Source organism: Schistocerca nitens, chromosome 7, assembly GCF_023898315.1.
Source record: "Schistocerca nitens isolate TAMUIC-IGC-003100 chromosome 7, iqSchNite1.1, whole genome shotgun sequence".
In the NCBI taxonomy this organism is placed as follows: Eukaryota; Metazoa; Arthropoda; class Insecta; order Orthoptera; family Acrididae; genus Schistocerca; species Schistocerca nitens.
In genome coordinates this window covers 174,204,805-174,222,302 of record NC_064620.1, presented here as the reverse complement: position 1 = coordinate 174,222,302, position 17,498 = coordinate 174,204,805, and the positions used below count along the sequence as shown (strand labels likewise).

At 41.7% G+C, this 17,498-nt stretch overlaps 1 protein-coding gene across 1 annotated transcript in view; it reads left to right on the top strand.

The window, feature by feature from the left end:
* Window positions 1-17,498, top strand: part of LOC126194895 (centrosomal protein of 104 kDa) — a 461,734-nt gene that overhangs the window by 55,256 nt on the left and 388,980 nt on the right. Inside the window, exon 2 of the mRNA XM_049933248.1 lies at window positions 475-639. Within this exon, the coding sequence (XP_049789205.1) occupies window positions 475-639 (165 nt within the window). The remainder of the gene's footprint in view (window positions 1-474; window positions 640-17,498) is intronic.

Genomic DNA, 17,498 nt, shown 5'->3' with positions numbered 1-17,498 from the left:
CCAAGTCGAACCTGTACAGATCGTTAGCCTACGCTAACACTTCAGACCTCAACCCTCCATCAATGCTAACTTCTCACATCTGACATCCATCACTGCTGGCTGTTCACCTCCAACTGCAAACAGTACTTCCATCACTGCTGGTGACTAACTTCCAACTGTCCAACACCACTGGCGATTAACTTTCAACAACGAGTCCAACCAGCCATAGAGTCTCTTACAAAGAAAGCACAGTCAGAGATCCAATGCAAAGCGCTACACAGCGCTGCCAACACAGAAGCAACCCACTTACAGGCTTCACAGTAAATAAATTAAAGTTAGTAGATGGAGGTATTGAGCTCGCATGCACAGATCGCGGAATGCAGCCACGCAGCGGCCGTATTTGAAAATGATACTTACTTGAAAAAAAAAAAAATCGCTTCATAAAAAAGGTGTGCCACAGAAGTGAGAGTGAGCGGCTGATAACGGCGTTCGCAGGTGAGGACGAGCAGCACCGCGCCACCGAGCTGAACGTGCACGGGCCCACGGTGCGCGGCTGGCAGTCCGCGCAGGCCTGCACCTACCCGCAGGAGCTGGTGCTGCAGCTGCACGCCGAGGCCGTCGTCAGCAGGATACAGATCCTGGCGCACCAGTTCCTCATCCGTGAGTACCACGCGCTCTGCCGGCTCTCAAGTCACAGCAAACTCAACTCGTTTTTTGCTTCAATAACCCTTTCATCCCCCCACCCCCTAACATTATGGCGAGGGTGGGGGAAGGAGGCACGGGGAGGGGGGGGCGGACTGTCAACGGTTATTCAGCTGCTCTTCCAGCAAATGAAATTCTTCATGTGTGCTACAATACTCACAAGGGAACCTCCCCATCGCGTCCACAGCTCGTGGTCGTGCGGTAGCGTTCTCGCTTCCCACGCCCGGGTTCGATTCCCGGCGGGGTCAGGGATTTTCTGTGCCTCGTGATGACTGGGTGTTGTGTGATGTCCTTAGCTTAGTTAGGTTTAAGTAGTTCTAAGTTCTAGGGGACTGATGACCATAGATGTTAAGTCCCATAGTGCTCAGAGCCATTTGAACCAAGCCTCCCTATCGCACCCCCCTCAGATTTAGTTTTAAGTTGGCACAGTGGATAGGCCTTGAAAAACTGAACACAGATCAATCGAGAAAACAGGAAGAAGTAGTGTGGAACTATGAAAAAAATAAGCAAAATATACAAACTGAGAAGTCCATGTGCAAGATAGGCAACATGAAGGACAATATGAGCTCAGGAGCGCCGTGGTCCCGTGGTTAGCCTGAGCAGCTGCGGAACGAGAGATCCTTGGTTCAAGTCTACACTCGAGTGAAAAGTTTAATTGTTTATTTTCAGACAATTGTTATCTGTCCGTCCGTCCGTCCGATGCGAGGTAACTGCGCCGTAGTATGGGGACGCTACACCTAAACAAACATCGAAACACACGACGTCAGTCGACTACAGCGCACAAACTCTTATGTTTTCATCACTTTTTTGGGAGTGATTATCACATCCACAAGACAACCTAAATCGGACAAGGTAGAAGAATCTTTTTACCCATTCGCCAAACGTACAAGTTAGGTGGGTCGACAACATGTCTACTAATCGCACGGCTTTGCGGTGCGGTCGCAAAACACAGACACTGAACTTATTACAGTGAACAGAGACGTCAATGAACGAACGGACAGATCATAACTTTGCGAAAATAAAGAAAATAAATTTTTCACTTGAGGGAAGATTTGAACCAAGGACCTCTCGTTCCGCAGCTACGCACGCTAACCACATAACCACGGCGCTCATGAGCCCAGGTTATCCTTGATGTTGCCTATCCTGCGCATGGACTACTCAGTTTGTATATTTTGCTTATTTTTTCATAGTTCCTAACAACTTCTTCCTGTTTTCTCGATTGATTTCTGTTCAGTTTTTACAGGCCTATCCACTGTGCCAACTTATAACTAAATCTGAGGGGGGTGCGATGGGGAGGTTCCCCTGTGAGGAGAGACTTGTTCCTCGCTCCAAGAGCGACAACGGAACGGTGCCTCTCCACGCCAGACGTGAAGGGGTATATCTTTCAGTCTCTTCCATTGCTCCTTCAGCTCAAGGCCTCAGAAATATCGTCTGCCAATCAGCATTGCTCTTCTAAAACGGGAGAATGACGTTTCGTTCAAGGCGACCAATCCGGAAATCTGTAGTATCGGCGTTTGGCGTTTGCTGTCTCCCTGTGAAAATCGCTGAAACTGCGTGCTATGTGTAAAGAATGCGTAGGCTGGCCGCTCCCACACAATGTAGTGGAATTTGCTTTTAAGCCGAACACGGGGTCGTTCCTCCTTTCCCTCTGGCGAACGCTGTCTGTTCCACGGGCGGCCACCGGCTGACGTAGATGGGTTGGGACTGGCCTCCTGGCGTGCGGTTGCCTCTCTCGAACTAAAAGCTCCTGTGACCGTCGTGTCTGGAATGTATGTGTGTACGCCAGCCTCGAGTATTTTAACCACGGTGCGCACTTGCGATTTATTAGTTATTTGCATATCGTTTACATGAATTCATACAACATTGACTTTATCTTATCGAGTTTCGGTTCGAATGAAGCTTCTTGATGTGCGGAATACGATTGTGAGGGCGGAATATGTAAGCAATGAAGGTCAGGAGACCACGACGTCTTACAACATTCTATATTTCGTTTCGCGAACGAGGAAGTAAATCTCTAAAAGCTCATATCAATACGACCCTATGAATGCTCTTTTTCTCTGGTAAAGACTCGGAATTCTCTAAGTTTAATCAGTTTTTCTTCTAATATCACTGTAGCATAATTCGTCGTCACCCCACGCATACTTTGCGTATGGGGTGATGGGTTCACATCAAGATCTGGCAGGTCACATTGTGCTCTTCCTGACATCGGAGCACGTGATTCTAGCCATTCAGATTCATGGATACTCGTCTGGTTACTTTGGAGTGTTTCCTTCAGATCAGTAAGCTCCTTGCTTACAGATGTACATCTACACGAAAATCTACATGATTACTCTGAAATTTACACTTAAGTGCCTAGCAGAGCCTTCATCGAACCACCTTCAGACTATTTCTTTACCGTTTCACTCTCTACCAACGGTTGGGGAAAACGAACACTTAAATGTTTCTGTACGAACTCTTATTTTTCTTATTTTATTACGATGGTCATTTCTCCCTATGTTGGCGACAACAATATATTTTCATATTCAGAGAAGGAAGCAGGCGAATGAAATTTCGTGGAAAGATTATGGCACAACGAAATACCCCTTTGTTTTAATGGTTGCCATCTGCCACCACAACTCGCTTTTTCTGCTCATTTCCGTGACACTCTTTGCCCTGTTCCCGAAATTATGTAAAACGAGCTGCACTTCTTTGTACTTTTTCGATGTCCTTTGTTACTTGTAGCTCGCCAATGAGCAAAATCGTTCGCTAGTTGGGTTAAATCTCGCGAACTCACTTCGCCAGCTCTCCGCTAACGCTATCTTTGTTTGATGCTAGTGTTTTTACTGCACCTTGCACTTCTTCTTATATCTTATTCACGGTCAGCTTATTGTAATGTATCCTTCATCGGGAAGCAGTGAGCAAGTATGAAGTTGACGAAGTTAAATGAATCTGCTCAATAGTATGCAGTGCATAAAGTTAAGATTTGCCGTCGGAAGGATTCATCACAGAAGCGGTAGCATGACGTTTAGGATTCACTTCCAGACGTCTGAAAATATTAATTATGTCTCTGAGTATTAATATGAATTCCTGCAAGAAAAGTGAAATCGCTATCTGTTACAGACTGGTGAGTGTCTTCGGCCTTGGGTAGTGATGAAAGCGCCATTGTTCAAAAAGCAGACTGACATCGAAAATTCTTACTTTAATTTACACCTTAAATAGTGGTAGCAAAACTGAATTGATCTTCGTATTTAAAGATGTTGCTTCTGTTTGGAATACAATGCTCAAGCAGCAAGACGTGATCCGCGATCGGTCTGATTGCTTTCGAACGACGTAGTGACCCTTCCTGACACATGGTCCCTAAAAACAGAAAATACACAGCATAAAAACATCAACGAGGAATTTAAGGTGACTATATTAACGGGAGACATTTTTGATAAATACGCCAAATGATTATTCAGAACAGTACAAAGTACAAGATTTACCAGTTGTTCGTATCTATGGGTGCATTACGAGACCGGACAAACGAGAATGATAAAAGGGAATGAGTTTCTTCCCCTCAGCAAACTTCTGTTTTAACAACTGACAAAGTTTTCTTACATATCGATATCTTTATCGAAACCTTATTCATTTACATAAATAGTCTTTGCCTTTATTACTTTTGTTGAAGCGTCTACTTTCTTTTTATCTTACTCTAGGATGGGTGTACGTTTTATTACGACAGTACGGATAAATAAAAACAGTCACATTATTTTTCTTCTTACACTTGAGTATCTTTAGCAGCAATTCAAGACAGCAGTTCAGCAAAGAACTGATGCTTTTGTAAGGTAAATTGCTCGCTGATTATTTTGCCTTGTTCCAGAAACATATTCGTAATGCGGTCTGAGAACTGTTTCGGAAACGGTTTCTTGGCTCTGACAGATTTCAGTTACGTCTGTGGTTAAGCATGAAATTGCTCCTGGCAAGTGCCGATGTGCCCACTTAAGCTCGGGTATCTCATTACCTAAGACGATATGAGATTTATGAGATTTCCTTGCTCAACGCAGTTTGAGACCCTGAAATTTCATTTGTCAGTTTCGCATGCGACTCGGAAATTTCTATGCGCAAGGCAGGTTGAGCATCCGTTAAATTGCTTTTAGTCGGCATGTTACCTGTTTTCAGACTTTGCCTACTTTTCCTTAGACACTACGTCAAGCTGATCATAGATTGTGTAAGTAGGCTGTTTAGGTTTTTATATTGGTAACGCCCCGTAGCGCTCTGTATGAACATCACTGGCTGTGCTGTGTGCAGTTTGTGGCTGGTTTGCATTGTTGTTGGCCATTGTAGTGTTGGGCAGCTGGACGTTAACAGCGCGTAGCGTTGCGCACTTGAGGTGAGCCGCCAGCAGTGGTGGATGTGGGGAGAGAGATGGAGTTTTGAAATTTGTAAGACTGGATGTCATGAACTGCTATATATATTATGACTATTAAGGTAAATACATTGTTTGTTCTCTATTAAAATCTTTCATTTGCTAACTATGCCTATCAGTAGTTAGTGCCTTCGGTAGTTTGAATCTTTTATTTAGCTGGCAGTAGTGGCGCTCGCTGTATTGCTGTAGCTTGAGTAACGAAGATTTTTGTGAGGTAAGTGATTTGTGAAAGGTATAGGTTAATGTTAGTCAGGGCCATTCTTTTGTAGGGATTTTTGAAAGTCAGATTGCGTTGCGCTAAAAATATTGTGTGTCAGTTTAAACACAGTCTTGAATAATTGTTCAAAGGGGACGTTTCATATGTTGACCCTTAGCCGAGGATACCTCACTGGAATCTTCTGATTTTTTCTTGTAGTTTGTGTAATTAGTGTAGATTTTGTTTATTGCTAGCGCGTAATTGTAGAGAGAATCTCCTTTGTAGTTGCAGTCTTTCATTGTTGTACAGTAAAACAGGTGTGGCACGCATGTAAATTTGCACCAAGTATTTCGCAGCTGCGCTTGCAATTAACTAGATATTATTTTCAGTGCTATGTTTGATGTGTCGGCAGAAGTGCCAACACCGTGTTGTTTGAGGAAGCCGAAATGCACGCTATAAGCTCACGCAGGATGGCGTGAGGTCTGAAACAGGATACTTAATGAATGCTATAAAGAAAAGTACGTAGCTGCTGGAATACTTAACTTTAATCAACAATTGGTGAACACTGATCTTGTTACTGTACATGCTTCATTAGATACATAGCAAAGGATAAATGGCGCCTTGCTAGGTCGTAGCAATTGACTAAGCTGAAGGCTATGCTAACTATCGTCTCGGCTAATGAGAGCGTAATTCTCAGTGAACCTTTCCTAGCAACGTCGGCTGTACAACTGGGGCGAGTGCTAGTAAGTCTCTCGAGACCTGCCGTGTGGTAGCGCTCGGTCTGCGATCACTGACAGTGGCGACACGCGGGTCCGACGTGTACTAATGGACCGCGGCCGATTTAAAGCTACCAACTAGCAAGTCTGGTGTCTGGCGGTGACACCACAATGTTAATGTGTTCTCTCATTTTTGCTCTTCAAATTGTGTTTTTCTGTGTTGTCGTGTGAAATATTGTGACAATAATGGCGTGTGAAAAACGTAATACTAGGCTCCAAAGTAAACAGAGAAATGACAGTGAAGACGAAAGCAGTGTGTTAGCACCACCATGTAATGAATTAACTAATATTCAAAGTAGTAATTTGGTAACTGTGCATAGGGAAATGGAGCTGGCGTCAAATAATGGTGTAGACAGTGAAACAGGTAGTGAACAGGGAAGCATTATCGATCGATCGGTCGGCAACAGCTCGCCTCAGGAATCGGGAATGACAGAACACAATATTGCAAATACTGTGGACTCAGGTTTTGGGTTCTCACCGTTTTCTCAAATGAGTCAAGACACATTTTCCGCTTGTCAAAATGTGAATGTTGCCGGTGCAAATTCACTGCCGATAAGCACTGAGGAACATGTTTTAGACACAAGTGCATTGTTATTACAATTAATGCAACAAATGGGACAAAAGCTTCAAAAGTTAGACACAATGGAACAAAATCAGAGACAAACACAGCAAAAGCTTCAAAAGTTAGACACAATGGAACAAAATCTTCAAAAGTTAGACACAATGGAACAATACCAGAGACAAACACAGCAACAGTTAGACACAATGGAACAAAATCTTCGGAAGTTAGACACCACACTTGAACAAACAAGTGAAGATTTAACTACTGAGTTACATAACATTGAATCGAAATGTCAAAAAGTCTGTAATGACGTAAAAACACAAATTTGTGAGCATTTCCAACCTATTTTTTCGCGTCATGAAAATGCGTTACAGAATCACGAAGCAGCCATAAAAGAACTGCAAACTATTGTTCATGAAAATCATGAGACCCTGCAAGCTAAAATTGACTCAGTTGCATCTACCGATTCGGTTACGCAACTTGCAAAAACGCATGAAAACTTAAAGGACATAGTAGATACTCTGAAAATTGGTTCAGAAAGACACATGGAGGAAATTAGTTCATTATCAGAGAAAGTAGTCGAACTTTCGGATCAGCTAAATAATTTATCTACAAAGGTAGATGATGATCTGAATGACACAAGACCTGTAGCCTTCACTGACACTGAAGAGTATGAACAAATTAGAAAATTCAAACAAAATCAAAAGCAAATCAATACACAGTACAAAAGAGAAATCCGGGAAGTACAAGATCAGTTGGCACAAGTAATACAAGAATTACATATTTCAGAGGACACTCGCGCTCCAACACGGGAAGAGGAACTTAGAAATACGGAAAAGTCACAAAATAATAACATAGGGCATTTCGGAAATTATGAAAGAAATTGGCAAGGTGCACCGAATTTTGAGATGGAACCGCCGACACGACGTAACAATGACCGATATGCGACTCGCCGACATGATGATTTTGACTATAAGCTGTTTATTACTACACGTAAATTCAAAACATTTAAGAATTCCGGCAACGACATTCATCCACAAGCGTGGCTTCATCAATTCTCTCATTGTTTTCCTCCCAACTGGTCATCAGAGCACAGATTAGAATTTATGTGTGGCTATTTAGAGAATAAACCAGCTGTAAGAATGCGATCGGTCATTCACGATTGTCACAGTGAAGGAGAATTTTACCATACCTTCCTCTCAGCATATTGGTCTCAAGCTACACAAGACCGAGTAAAACATAGCATCATGATGATGAAACACTTTGAACAATCTGAATTTTCCAGTCTTGTCAAATATTTTGAAGACATGTTGCACAAGAATCGGTACCTGTCAAACCCTTACAGCCCCTCAGAACTCATCCGCATTTGATTAGTCAAATTACCTGAACATTTACGACATATTATTTTGGCAGGACGTTGCAAAGACGACATTGAAGCTTTTCAGGGACTCTTACAAGAATTAGAAATTGACACAGACAGTCGTGGGATGCGAAAACAGGAAAACAATCACTACAGGTCACATCCATCACAATTCCGTGATGACAGAAACAATAACTGGACACGACAAGTCTATTCTTACAACGCAAATCGTGAACAAAACAGACACCACCCATATGACAACCACTGGCAGAGTAATAGTTGCAGAGAAAGATCGCATTTCCGTAGTAATGAATATGACAGAGATTACCCTAGAAACAGACAATATGGGAACAAAAACAATTATTATCAAGGGAGACAGAATAACTTCAGACGCAACAGTTCAGCGTGCAGTTACGATTCCGGGAGAAATTCTCCACCACATGACCGACAAACAAGAAACTATGTAAACTACCGACAAAACGACAGACCTGAATTCCATCAGAACTGTTGGGATTCAAACAGAGCAGGGCACTCTCGACAAGGTGAATTTGTAGAAGTTAGGTCTCCTAATCCCAATAATGACGCGCGCGAACAAAGAAACAGACAATGACTCGCACCGCAGACAGCCGCGTGCGCCGGCTGGCTCAGAGAAAAATAACATAGACGCTAACCTTGAGCAAAATTCCAATATTCTTTACCGACGTATACCACATGATAATTGCGTTGAAGTTGAAACTCTGCGTACTAGAAAGGGTAAAGGATTGCACCACATTCCACGTATAAAACCGTTTATTGAAAGATAATCTGTTTTTTAACTTAGTCTTTGCCATAAAATTGTTCACTTCACGCTACTAGTACAATTTGTCACACTGAGAAACTGTTAACATGTAATTATGTTCTAAAGTTAACTATCCAGTCTAGAACCTAGGAAACATATTTAGACAGTAATTACGAATGAATTGTTATGGTGAACAGACGACACAGTGTTATTGTGTGTGTACATTCTTGCTTGTTAGTTGCACGATTACGTAACGACTATAAGACTTACATACTTAGAACATATACTGGTACTGCTAATGAGATTTTAATGCAACATTTTGGTTTACTTGAAATTACATTCTTTATTTGAAGTACTTTCTGTGGGATTAAATATGACTTAGCATTTGGTTTCTTTGACAGCTACACGATTTTATCACGACGCTACTAATGAGAGACCATTTACAATGTTGCTTTTGAGGTGTTTCTGTTTTATATCCGCACAGTTTTTCTGAATTATTCTGGAAAGTAAAACATGTTTTAGTAGTAACTTTTGTGGTATAGCTACAATGAGACAGCCTTTTTCGTAGCACAACAATACGTTACATTATAGTACTTTCTTGATCACGGTAATTATGTAATAACTACGATATCTATACGCAAAGCATTTCACTTTCGTTTATGATGAGGTAAGTACATTGACTTCAGCAGAACTTTGCTTACAGAGGATGATAACTACGACACTTCCACAGAGATTATCTTACAACAAGAGCACAGTTTAGCGCTACAGGACACGCATTTGAGTGATTAATTTTGTACTTAAACCATTTATTTTTCAAGATTTTTCAATTACAAAGAAAGTTTTCCGTGATACATTTCATTCCATTGCTGTAATCTGTTAAACCTGAGGGTATAATTACATTAATCCTCAGGGGGGTACACGCCTACTTTGTGTACCATGTGTTTGGCAAGCACAAGGAGCCCTAGCTAATATGGTATTTGCTTATACAACTTTATACAACGGTACCATATTTCTCTAACACACAAATTACACAGCTATCTGATCATTTAACTGAGGGATAAACATTTATTTTACTATGTCAGTGACACATGTTTATGCAATTACACAGTTGGATAATTTCACACTTATGAAATTGTATTTTGTCTGTACTTTGTGAACTGTTCATATTTTTTTGGAACCATTGTGATACTATGAGAGCTTTGTATGATATATTTGGTATGGTATCATGATTTTTAAAGTACGTTTGAGGTAGATGACACTATTGAAATGAGCAGAGAATTTTTTTTAGGTTTTGAAATTATTGCAGAAAGCTACGACGTTTTTGAGATTTGACTGAGGTGTTATGATGTTATTTTTACGACGACGATGTGTATTATGCTGCTGAGGTATGTTTATGATCAATAAGCTGATGCTATATGAGGAATTTGATTATGCTACGTACTTGTTATGATGAAATATTGAAGAAGTGTTGACGAATATGTATATGTGTAATAAGGTAAGGAATAATGAGCAGTGGTTAGGGACTCTGGTTTGTGATAAAGGTTGTTGGAAACCAAGAATCGTACTTTAAGAGTTATGAAATGTATGTAAATGTGTGAATTTATTACAATGCTGATGAAAATTTTTTGGACACTGTTATATCAATAGGATTTTGTTTCTACAGATTTGTAACGCAAATTCTTGACCTGTGAAATTTTTTAAATGAGACTGTCACTGTAGTGGAAACTGCTGTCGTAAATATTTCAGTAAGAAAGGTAAGTGACCTTGACATAATGCGTTTTGGGCGCCCAACTGAGAGGTAGTCGTCTGACAAAAGAAAGCCATTAGGTGGAGAGAAAAAAAAGGCCATTATCCTCGCTATTGACATTCCTTTGTAGAAAGCATCGCAAATACGACACGCTCATTACTTGGAAAGATACTTGCATCTGCACACCTGATTATGACAAGCGTCTTTCTACGAGAGTTGAGAGAATTTCGACTAACTTATGAAATGTCACATGACTATTGAATGATATTTTTATGCTTTGGTTTGCGTAATTGCTTATTTCATTTGATATCTGGTTTCCAGCTGTGTTGCAGCATTGGTTTTATAAAATAAAATTAAATGCATTTGCTAATGTGAACACTTTCTGTCTACAGATCTGTTAAATAATTATTTTATGATCCACATTCTTCGAAAAAGGAGCACTTGGAAAGAAAAGAACAATAAGAAGTGATTAATAACAGTTACTGCATACATAATTTTCTCTTCAACTACTTGGTAATTTTTTTGGTAGAGTAACTTCTTGTGGTGCACCACTTTAATTACATAGACATTAAGATGTGAATAGACATTTCCCTTATCTGCATTGTTGTCTTTAGTGTACTATTTTTTTGCTTGTGGGTTTGTCATGATTAGATATAAGTTATTGCAATTGCTGCTGCTGTTTGCCAGGCATGGTGTTACTGAATTTCACTTTGTATTACTCTGTTAAGCCAGTTTTACTACTGATTTATGTTTCTTGTTGCTGCACATTGGCTCATATTAGTTGTAATGTTGCAATTGCTCTGTTAATTTAGATTTACTGATGCTTGCTTTGTCAATTTCCATTTTTTTCATTGCTGCTTGTATTAATTGTTTTGTGCTGCTGCATTGCCTCATCCCTTAGTTTAGCATCTGAGCTCAGTAGATTTAAGTTAGCTTAAGATGGGGTACGCTATATGTGAGAACGAGTTGTGATGAATTGGAAGAAATGCATTGGGAAGCTATAAGAAAATGGTTTGGCCAAAAAAAAAAAAAAAAGAATTTTGAAAGAGGATGTGAACAGAATACAGAAAGCATGCTTGGATAGGAATTTTTGGTGGAAACAAATGTTGAAATAAGGGGAAAGATCTACAGAACGAAGTTTTGGGTTGGACTGTAGTACCAAATGGCACACTGAAAACGAACCCTGTCTTTCCTTTTGTATTATTCCGCTATGTGTTTATGTATCCTTGTGTATTTGTCTTTTTCCTGTCTTTATGTGTTTAGCTAATAAGATTTATGTTGTAGAATTTTTCAAATACTATGTTATTTTCTTTGTAAAGATGTTTAGACATTATTTATTCTGTTCTGTTTTAATGCTCATGTATGAAATTAATGTTTCGAAAACTATTCTCATTATTTTATATATTCACTTATGTCATAATTCCTGTAACCCTGATGTATCTGTTTATTTCTATTCTTTTGTAAAGCCTGTACTACTACAAATTTATCTGTATTGTTATGTTCTTTAATAATGTATTTTGTACCTTTGTTATTGTATTCTTATGTTATAAAATTGTAATTGACACCAGTTCATCAAATTAAGTATCATTTCACTGCACACGTTTCTGTTGGTCATAGTATATGGACAATATGTGAGAAGTAGGGACTGATAGTGTTTGCACGTGTGTTAATAATTCAGCAAGGGACTGGATAACAGCATTGCTGGTTCTAAGGACATTCCAAAAAAAATTTTTGTGAGTGCACAAGTGGTGGTTCATAGACTTGCTATACTGTCTGCAAGACTGCTAAGGACAATTCCAAAAACTTTGTGAGTGCACAAGTGGTGGTATATGGACTTGCTATATTCTCTGCAAGACTCTTCGATGGTGATTGTGCACCTGCACAGTCGCAACAGTTGGCTGCTGGCCGTTTCTACAAGGACTACAGTTGGTCTGCATATTTGATGACTCACCAATACCATTATTTCTACAAGGACTGCACTGGGTCTGCACGTCTGGTGGCCCACCAATACCATACTCTCTACCAGGACTACAGTGGGTCTGCTCTGTGATGACCTACCTACCAATATTCTTCAAAACGTCGAATGACTCTGCTGTGTGTTTCCTCTGTTTTGGCCCATTACCTGTCTGTATGTCAAGATTCAGCACTGTCTTTTCGTTGGAAGGACAACACTACTTCTTCAAGGCTGCATGGAAATCCACTACTTCCGTGTGCATTTTCTTTTACTGCTCAGACATTGAGAAAAACACTGCTATTTTACTGTGATGAACGATCAGGACTGTCTTTATGGACTGTGAGAAAATGTTACCTTTTGACCAACATTGTATCAATAAATGTGTGCATTTGATATATTTGTTATTGTAATTATGAAAAATTTCTTCAAATCTGTATTGGCCACTGCCCAAAACAATTTGTAAAATTTTTTGTGGGGAGCATGGGGGCTATGTAAGTAGGCTGTTTAGGTTTTTATATTGGTAACGCCACGTAGCGCTCTGTATGAAAATCACTGGCTGTGCTGTGTGCAGTCTGTGACTGGTTTGCATTGTTGTTGGCCATTGTAATGTTGGGTAGCTGGATGTTAACAGTGCGTAGCGTTGCGCACTTGAGGTGAGCCGCCAGCAGTGGTGGATGTGGGGAGAGAGATGGCGGAGTTTTGAAATTTGTAAGACTGGATGTCATGAACTGCTATATATATTATGACTATTAAGGTAAATACATTGTTTGTTCTCTAATAAAATCTTTCATTTGCTAACTATGCCTATCAGTAGTTAGTGCCTTCGGTAGTTTGAATCTTTTATTTAGCTGGCAGTAGTGGCGCTCGCTGTATTGCTGTAGCTTGAGTAACGAAGATTTTTGTGAGGTAAGTGATTTGTGAAAGGTATAGGTTAATGTTAGTCAGGGCCATTCTTTTGTAGGGATTTTTGAAAGTCAGATTGCGTTGCGCTAAAAATATTGTGTGTCAGTTTAAACTCAGTCTTGTATAATTGTTCAAAGGGGACGTTTCAATTGCAGTTAGGGTCCCGAGTAATTTCTCAATTCTTCGGAATAATTCCGATATCAGGTCCATTATTTTCCATCCCAGAAGTACAGATAAGTATTTATTTTGTTTAATGAAGAACTTTCAGTTCATTTCGACGTAAGATTGCCTTAGGAAGGACACTGAGCAATTAAGAAGATTGAGCACGTACTTGCTAATAAGAGACAAATTATAAGTTTAAACATAGTTTAAGGACGGTTAAGAATAACCTCGCAGAAAATTGGCCATTATTAATAAACCAGTGAAAATATCCTCTTGCCTTTATTTCTATTTAAGATAGGTAGCCAATACTTTTACGGAAAAGTGAAAACTGCCTGTGCACATTGGATTTATTCAATGATATCCACGGGAGTATAAGTATTTATCGTGCTTGATATAAAATAACTCAATAAACTAGTACAAAGTCTGACATGTCAATACGAGTTGTGTTCATCCTGTCTTCCAACAGAAGTACTCAAAACTGCGAGCTGAACAGATATAGTAGATTCACTTAATGATATAAACAGGAGTAGATGTAGTTAGTGCGTTTGATATGAAATAATTCAAGAAATTGCGATCAGAATTGCACGTGCAGTTTGAATTACCGAAGATGAAAGAGGACAGGTGCTAGATTGATCAATGATTGATGGGTGAAATATTTTGATCCGTTTTCTGACTTTATTCCTAGTAAGTAGTAAGTACGGCTGTTGTTTTCAAATTAGAAACCACGTAAGGGGCAAATGCATTGCCATTAAATATATTTGCTGCAGGAATTCTCCATAACGAAATTCTTCTGCCTGCTGGAGCGAATTTTGTGCAAAGCTTCAACTCGAAACCACGCCCATGAAAAGTATGGGCGACATTTATTGGCATCTTATTTGCAAAATGCTGTTTTGTCATCAGCGATACCAAGCAAAATGAGGGGAAACCGTTCTAAGTAATGACACAACCTGTTTGCACATGCGGATGCTGGCTTTACATTCTGCGTCATGTGGTGCTCGTCATAGGAGCTGTTAACGTGTAACACAACTACACTCCTGGAAATGGAAAAAAGAACACATTGACACCGGTGTGTCAGACCCACCATACTTGCTCCGGACACTGCGAGAGGGCTGTACAAGCAATGATCACACGCACGGCACAGCGGACACACCAGGAACCGCGGTGTTGGCCGTCGAATGGCGCTAGCTGCGCAGCATTTGTGCACCGCCGCCGTCAGTGTCAGCCAGTTTGCCGTGGCATACGGAGCTCCATCGCAGTCTTTAACACTGGTAGCATGCCGCGACAGCGTGGACGTGAACCGTATGTGCAGTTGACGGACTTTGAGCGAGGGCGTATAGTGGGCATGCGGGAGGCCGGGTGGACGTACCGCCGAATTGCTCAACACGTGGGGCGTGAGGTCTCCACAGTACATCGATGTTGTCGCCAGTGGTCGGCGGAAGGTGCACGTGCCCGTCGACCTGGGACCGGACCACAGCGACGCACGGATGCACGCCAAGACCGTAGGATCCTACGCAGTGCCGTAGGGGACCGCACCGCCACTTCCCAGCAAATTAGGGACACTGTTGCTCCTGGGGTATCGGCGAGGACCATTCGCAACCGTCTCCATGAAGCTGGGCTACGGTCCCGCACACCGTTAGGCCGTCTTCCGCTCACGCCCCAACATCGTGCAGCCCGCCTCCAGTGGTGTCGTGACAGGCGTGAATGGAGGGACGAATGGAGACGTGTCGTCTTCAGCGATGAGAGTCGCTTCTGCCTTGGTGCCAATGATGGTCGTATGCGTGTTTGGCACCGTGCAGGTGAGCGCCACAATCAGGACTGCATACGACCGAGGCACACAGGGCCAACACCCGGCATCATGGTGTGGGGAGCGATCTCCTACACTGGCCGTACACCACTGGTGATCGTCGAGGGGACACTGAATAGTGCACGGTACATCCAAACCGTCATCGAACCCATCGTTCTACCATTCCTAGACCGGCAAGGGAACTTGCTGTTCCAACAGGACAATGCACGTCCGCATGTATCCCGTGCCACCCAACGTGCTCTAGAAGGTGTAAGTCAACTACCCTGGCCAGCAAGATCCCCGGATCTGTCCCCCATTGAGCATGTTTGGGACTGGATGAAGCGTCGTCTCACGCGGTCTGCACGTCCAGCACGAACGCTGGTCCAACTGAGGCGCCAGGTGGAAATGGCATGGCAAGCCGTTCCACAGGACTACATCCAGCATCTCTACGACCGTCTCCATGGGAGAATAGCAGCCTGCATTGCTGCGAAAGGTGGATATACACTGTACTAGTGCCGACATTGTGCATGCTCTGTTGCCTGTGTCTATGTGCCTGTGGTTCTGTCAGTGTGATCATGTGATGTATCTGACCCCAGGAATGTGTCAATAAAGTTTCCCCTTCCTGGGACAATGAATTCACGGTGTTCTTATTTCAATTTCCAGGAGTGTATATAGTACACGAAAGGCTGTGCATTATCTTTAAGTACTCTGTTCAGATGACATCAAACAATTCCTGCCTCGCTCCACAGCACTTTTAATTTCACAGATGACAGACGAGCCCTACGTTAGAGTAATGGCGTCTCTCATCACATTTATGGCCACAACGCGGTCTTCGGTAGCACACATCAAACTCGGTTATTCAAGAAAGAGCTGCGCATTTTCTTGCCTTATGTAAATCGGCTATTAGTCATTAATGATTAATTTATTGGCTTTAAGCAACATAAAGCAGAAGTATGTTGTGCTGATGCCGTTACGATGAGCCTTAATCCTAAGAGCTTTCGGACAGGTTGAGCCATTAGCGAGTTATAATTGTAACAGACTTCTCCCAGCTGTAGTGCGAATAAAGAGCAAGACTTTTTTCGATTTGAGTCAGAAACAAATACAATATATGGTTATTACGAATGAAAACAAATGAAAGAAAGAACAGTCAAATTACACTCCTCTTCACCAGAATTCTGCCGACCAATGTGACCGAGAAGTTCTAGGCGCTTCAGTCCGGTACCGCACTGCTGCAACGGTCGCAGGTTCGAATCCTGCCTCGGACATGGATGTGTGTGATGTTCTTAGGTTAGTTAGGTTGAAGTAGTTCTAAGTCTAGGGGACTGATGACCTCAGATGTTAAGTCCCATAGTGCTTAGAACCATTTGAACCGTCACCAAAATTCTGCAGCTGCATTTGTCCTCAGAGTCACAAGCAACAGATGGAGGACACATTTGAAAGTCGAGTAAGTACTCTGCGTGGAATGCCATTTCTGGAAGTTACATCTAGATCTTCCAACTCCAGAACGATAACGGTTGAGTAAACTCCTCACCATTCAATTCTGTTCATGCCCAAGTGGGAGAGTATGCGAAGGGAGAGGACAAGTAGAGTTATTCTTAAGCCGAGCAATCTACAATTGCTTCCTGAAGCGGTCCTGAGGAAAATTTTTCTGGGCCTCAAACTTGGGGCTCTTCGAACGTGCACATGGGTTTTCTGGTGAGTCTGATCTGTTCCCTGCACGTGAACAATTACTTCACCACAACTATCTGCTGGCGCTATGATTGCGAACTGGTAGTGATTTACGAGTGGCGTAGGTTTCAGAAAACCTGAATAAGAAAATAAGAATACATGTTTCGTTTAGTGTGAACTACGAGGGGCGTTCAGAAAGTAAGCTCCGATCGGTCGCGAAATGGAAACGACTATGAAAATCCGATAACGCTTTGCACAGATGTGTTGGGTAGTGTCTCTAGTATAACCCCAGTTAGCATCACGTCGCTCTTCTCATTTCTGAGCTCGCAGTGAGTGCGTAAAGATGTCTAGAAAATAGTGTCTGCCGCCAAGTACGAGGGCCTGGTGAGAAATTTCGCCTGAAGCTATGCAGCTAACATTACATAACTGTCGTGCTGTTTCTTCTTCAAGACAATTCTCAGCCGCATTCTGCAGGGGCAATGAAGATGCTCCTGCATCGTTTTCAAATGGAAATGTGAGATTATCCACAATACAGTCCGCAATT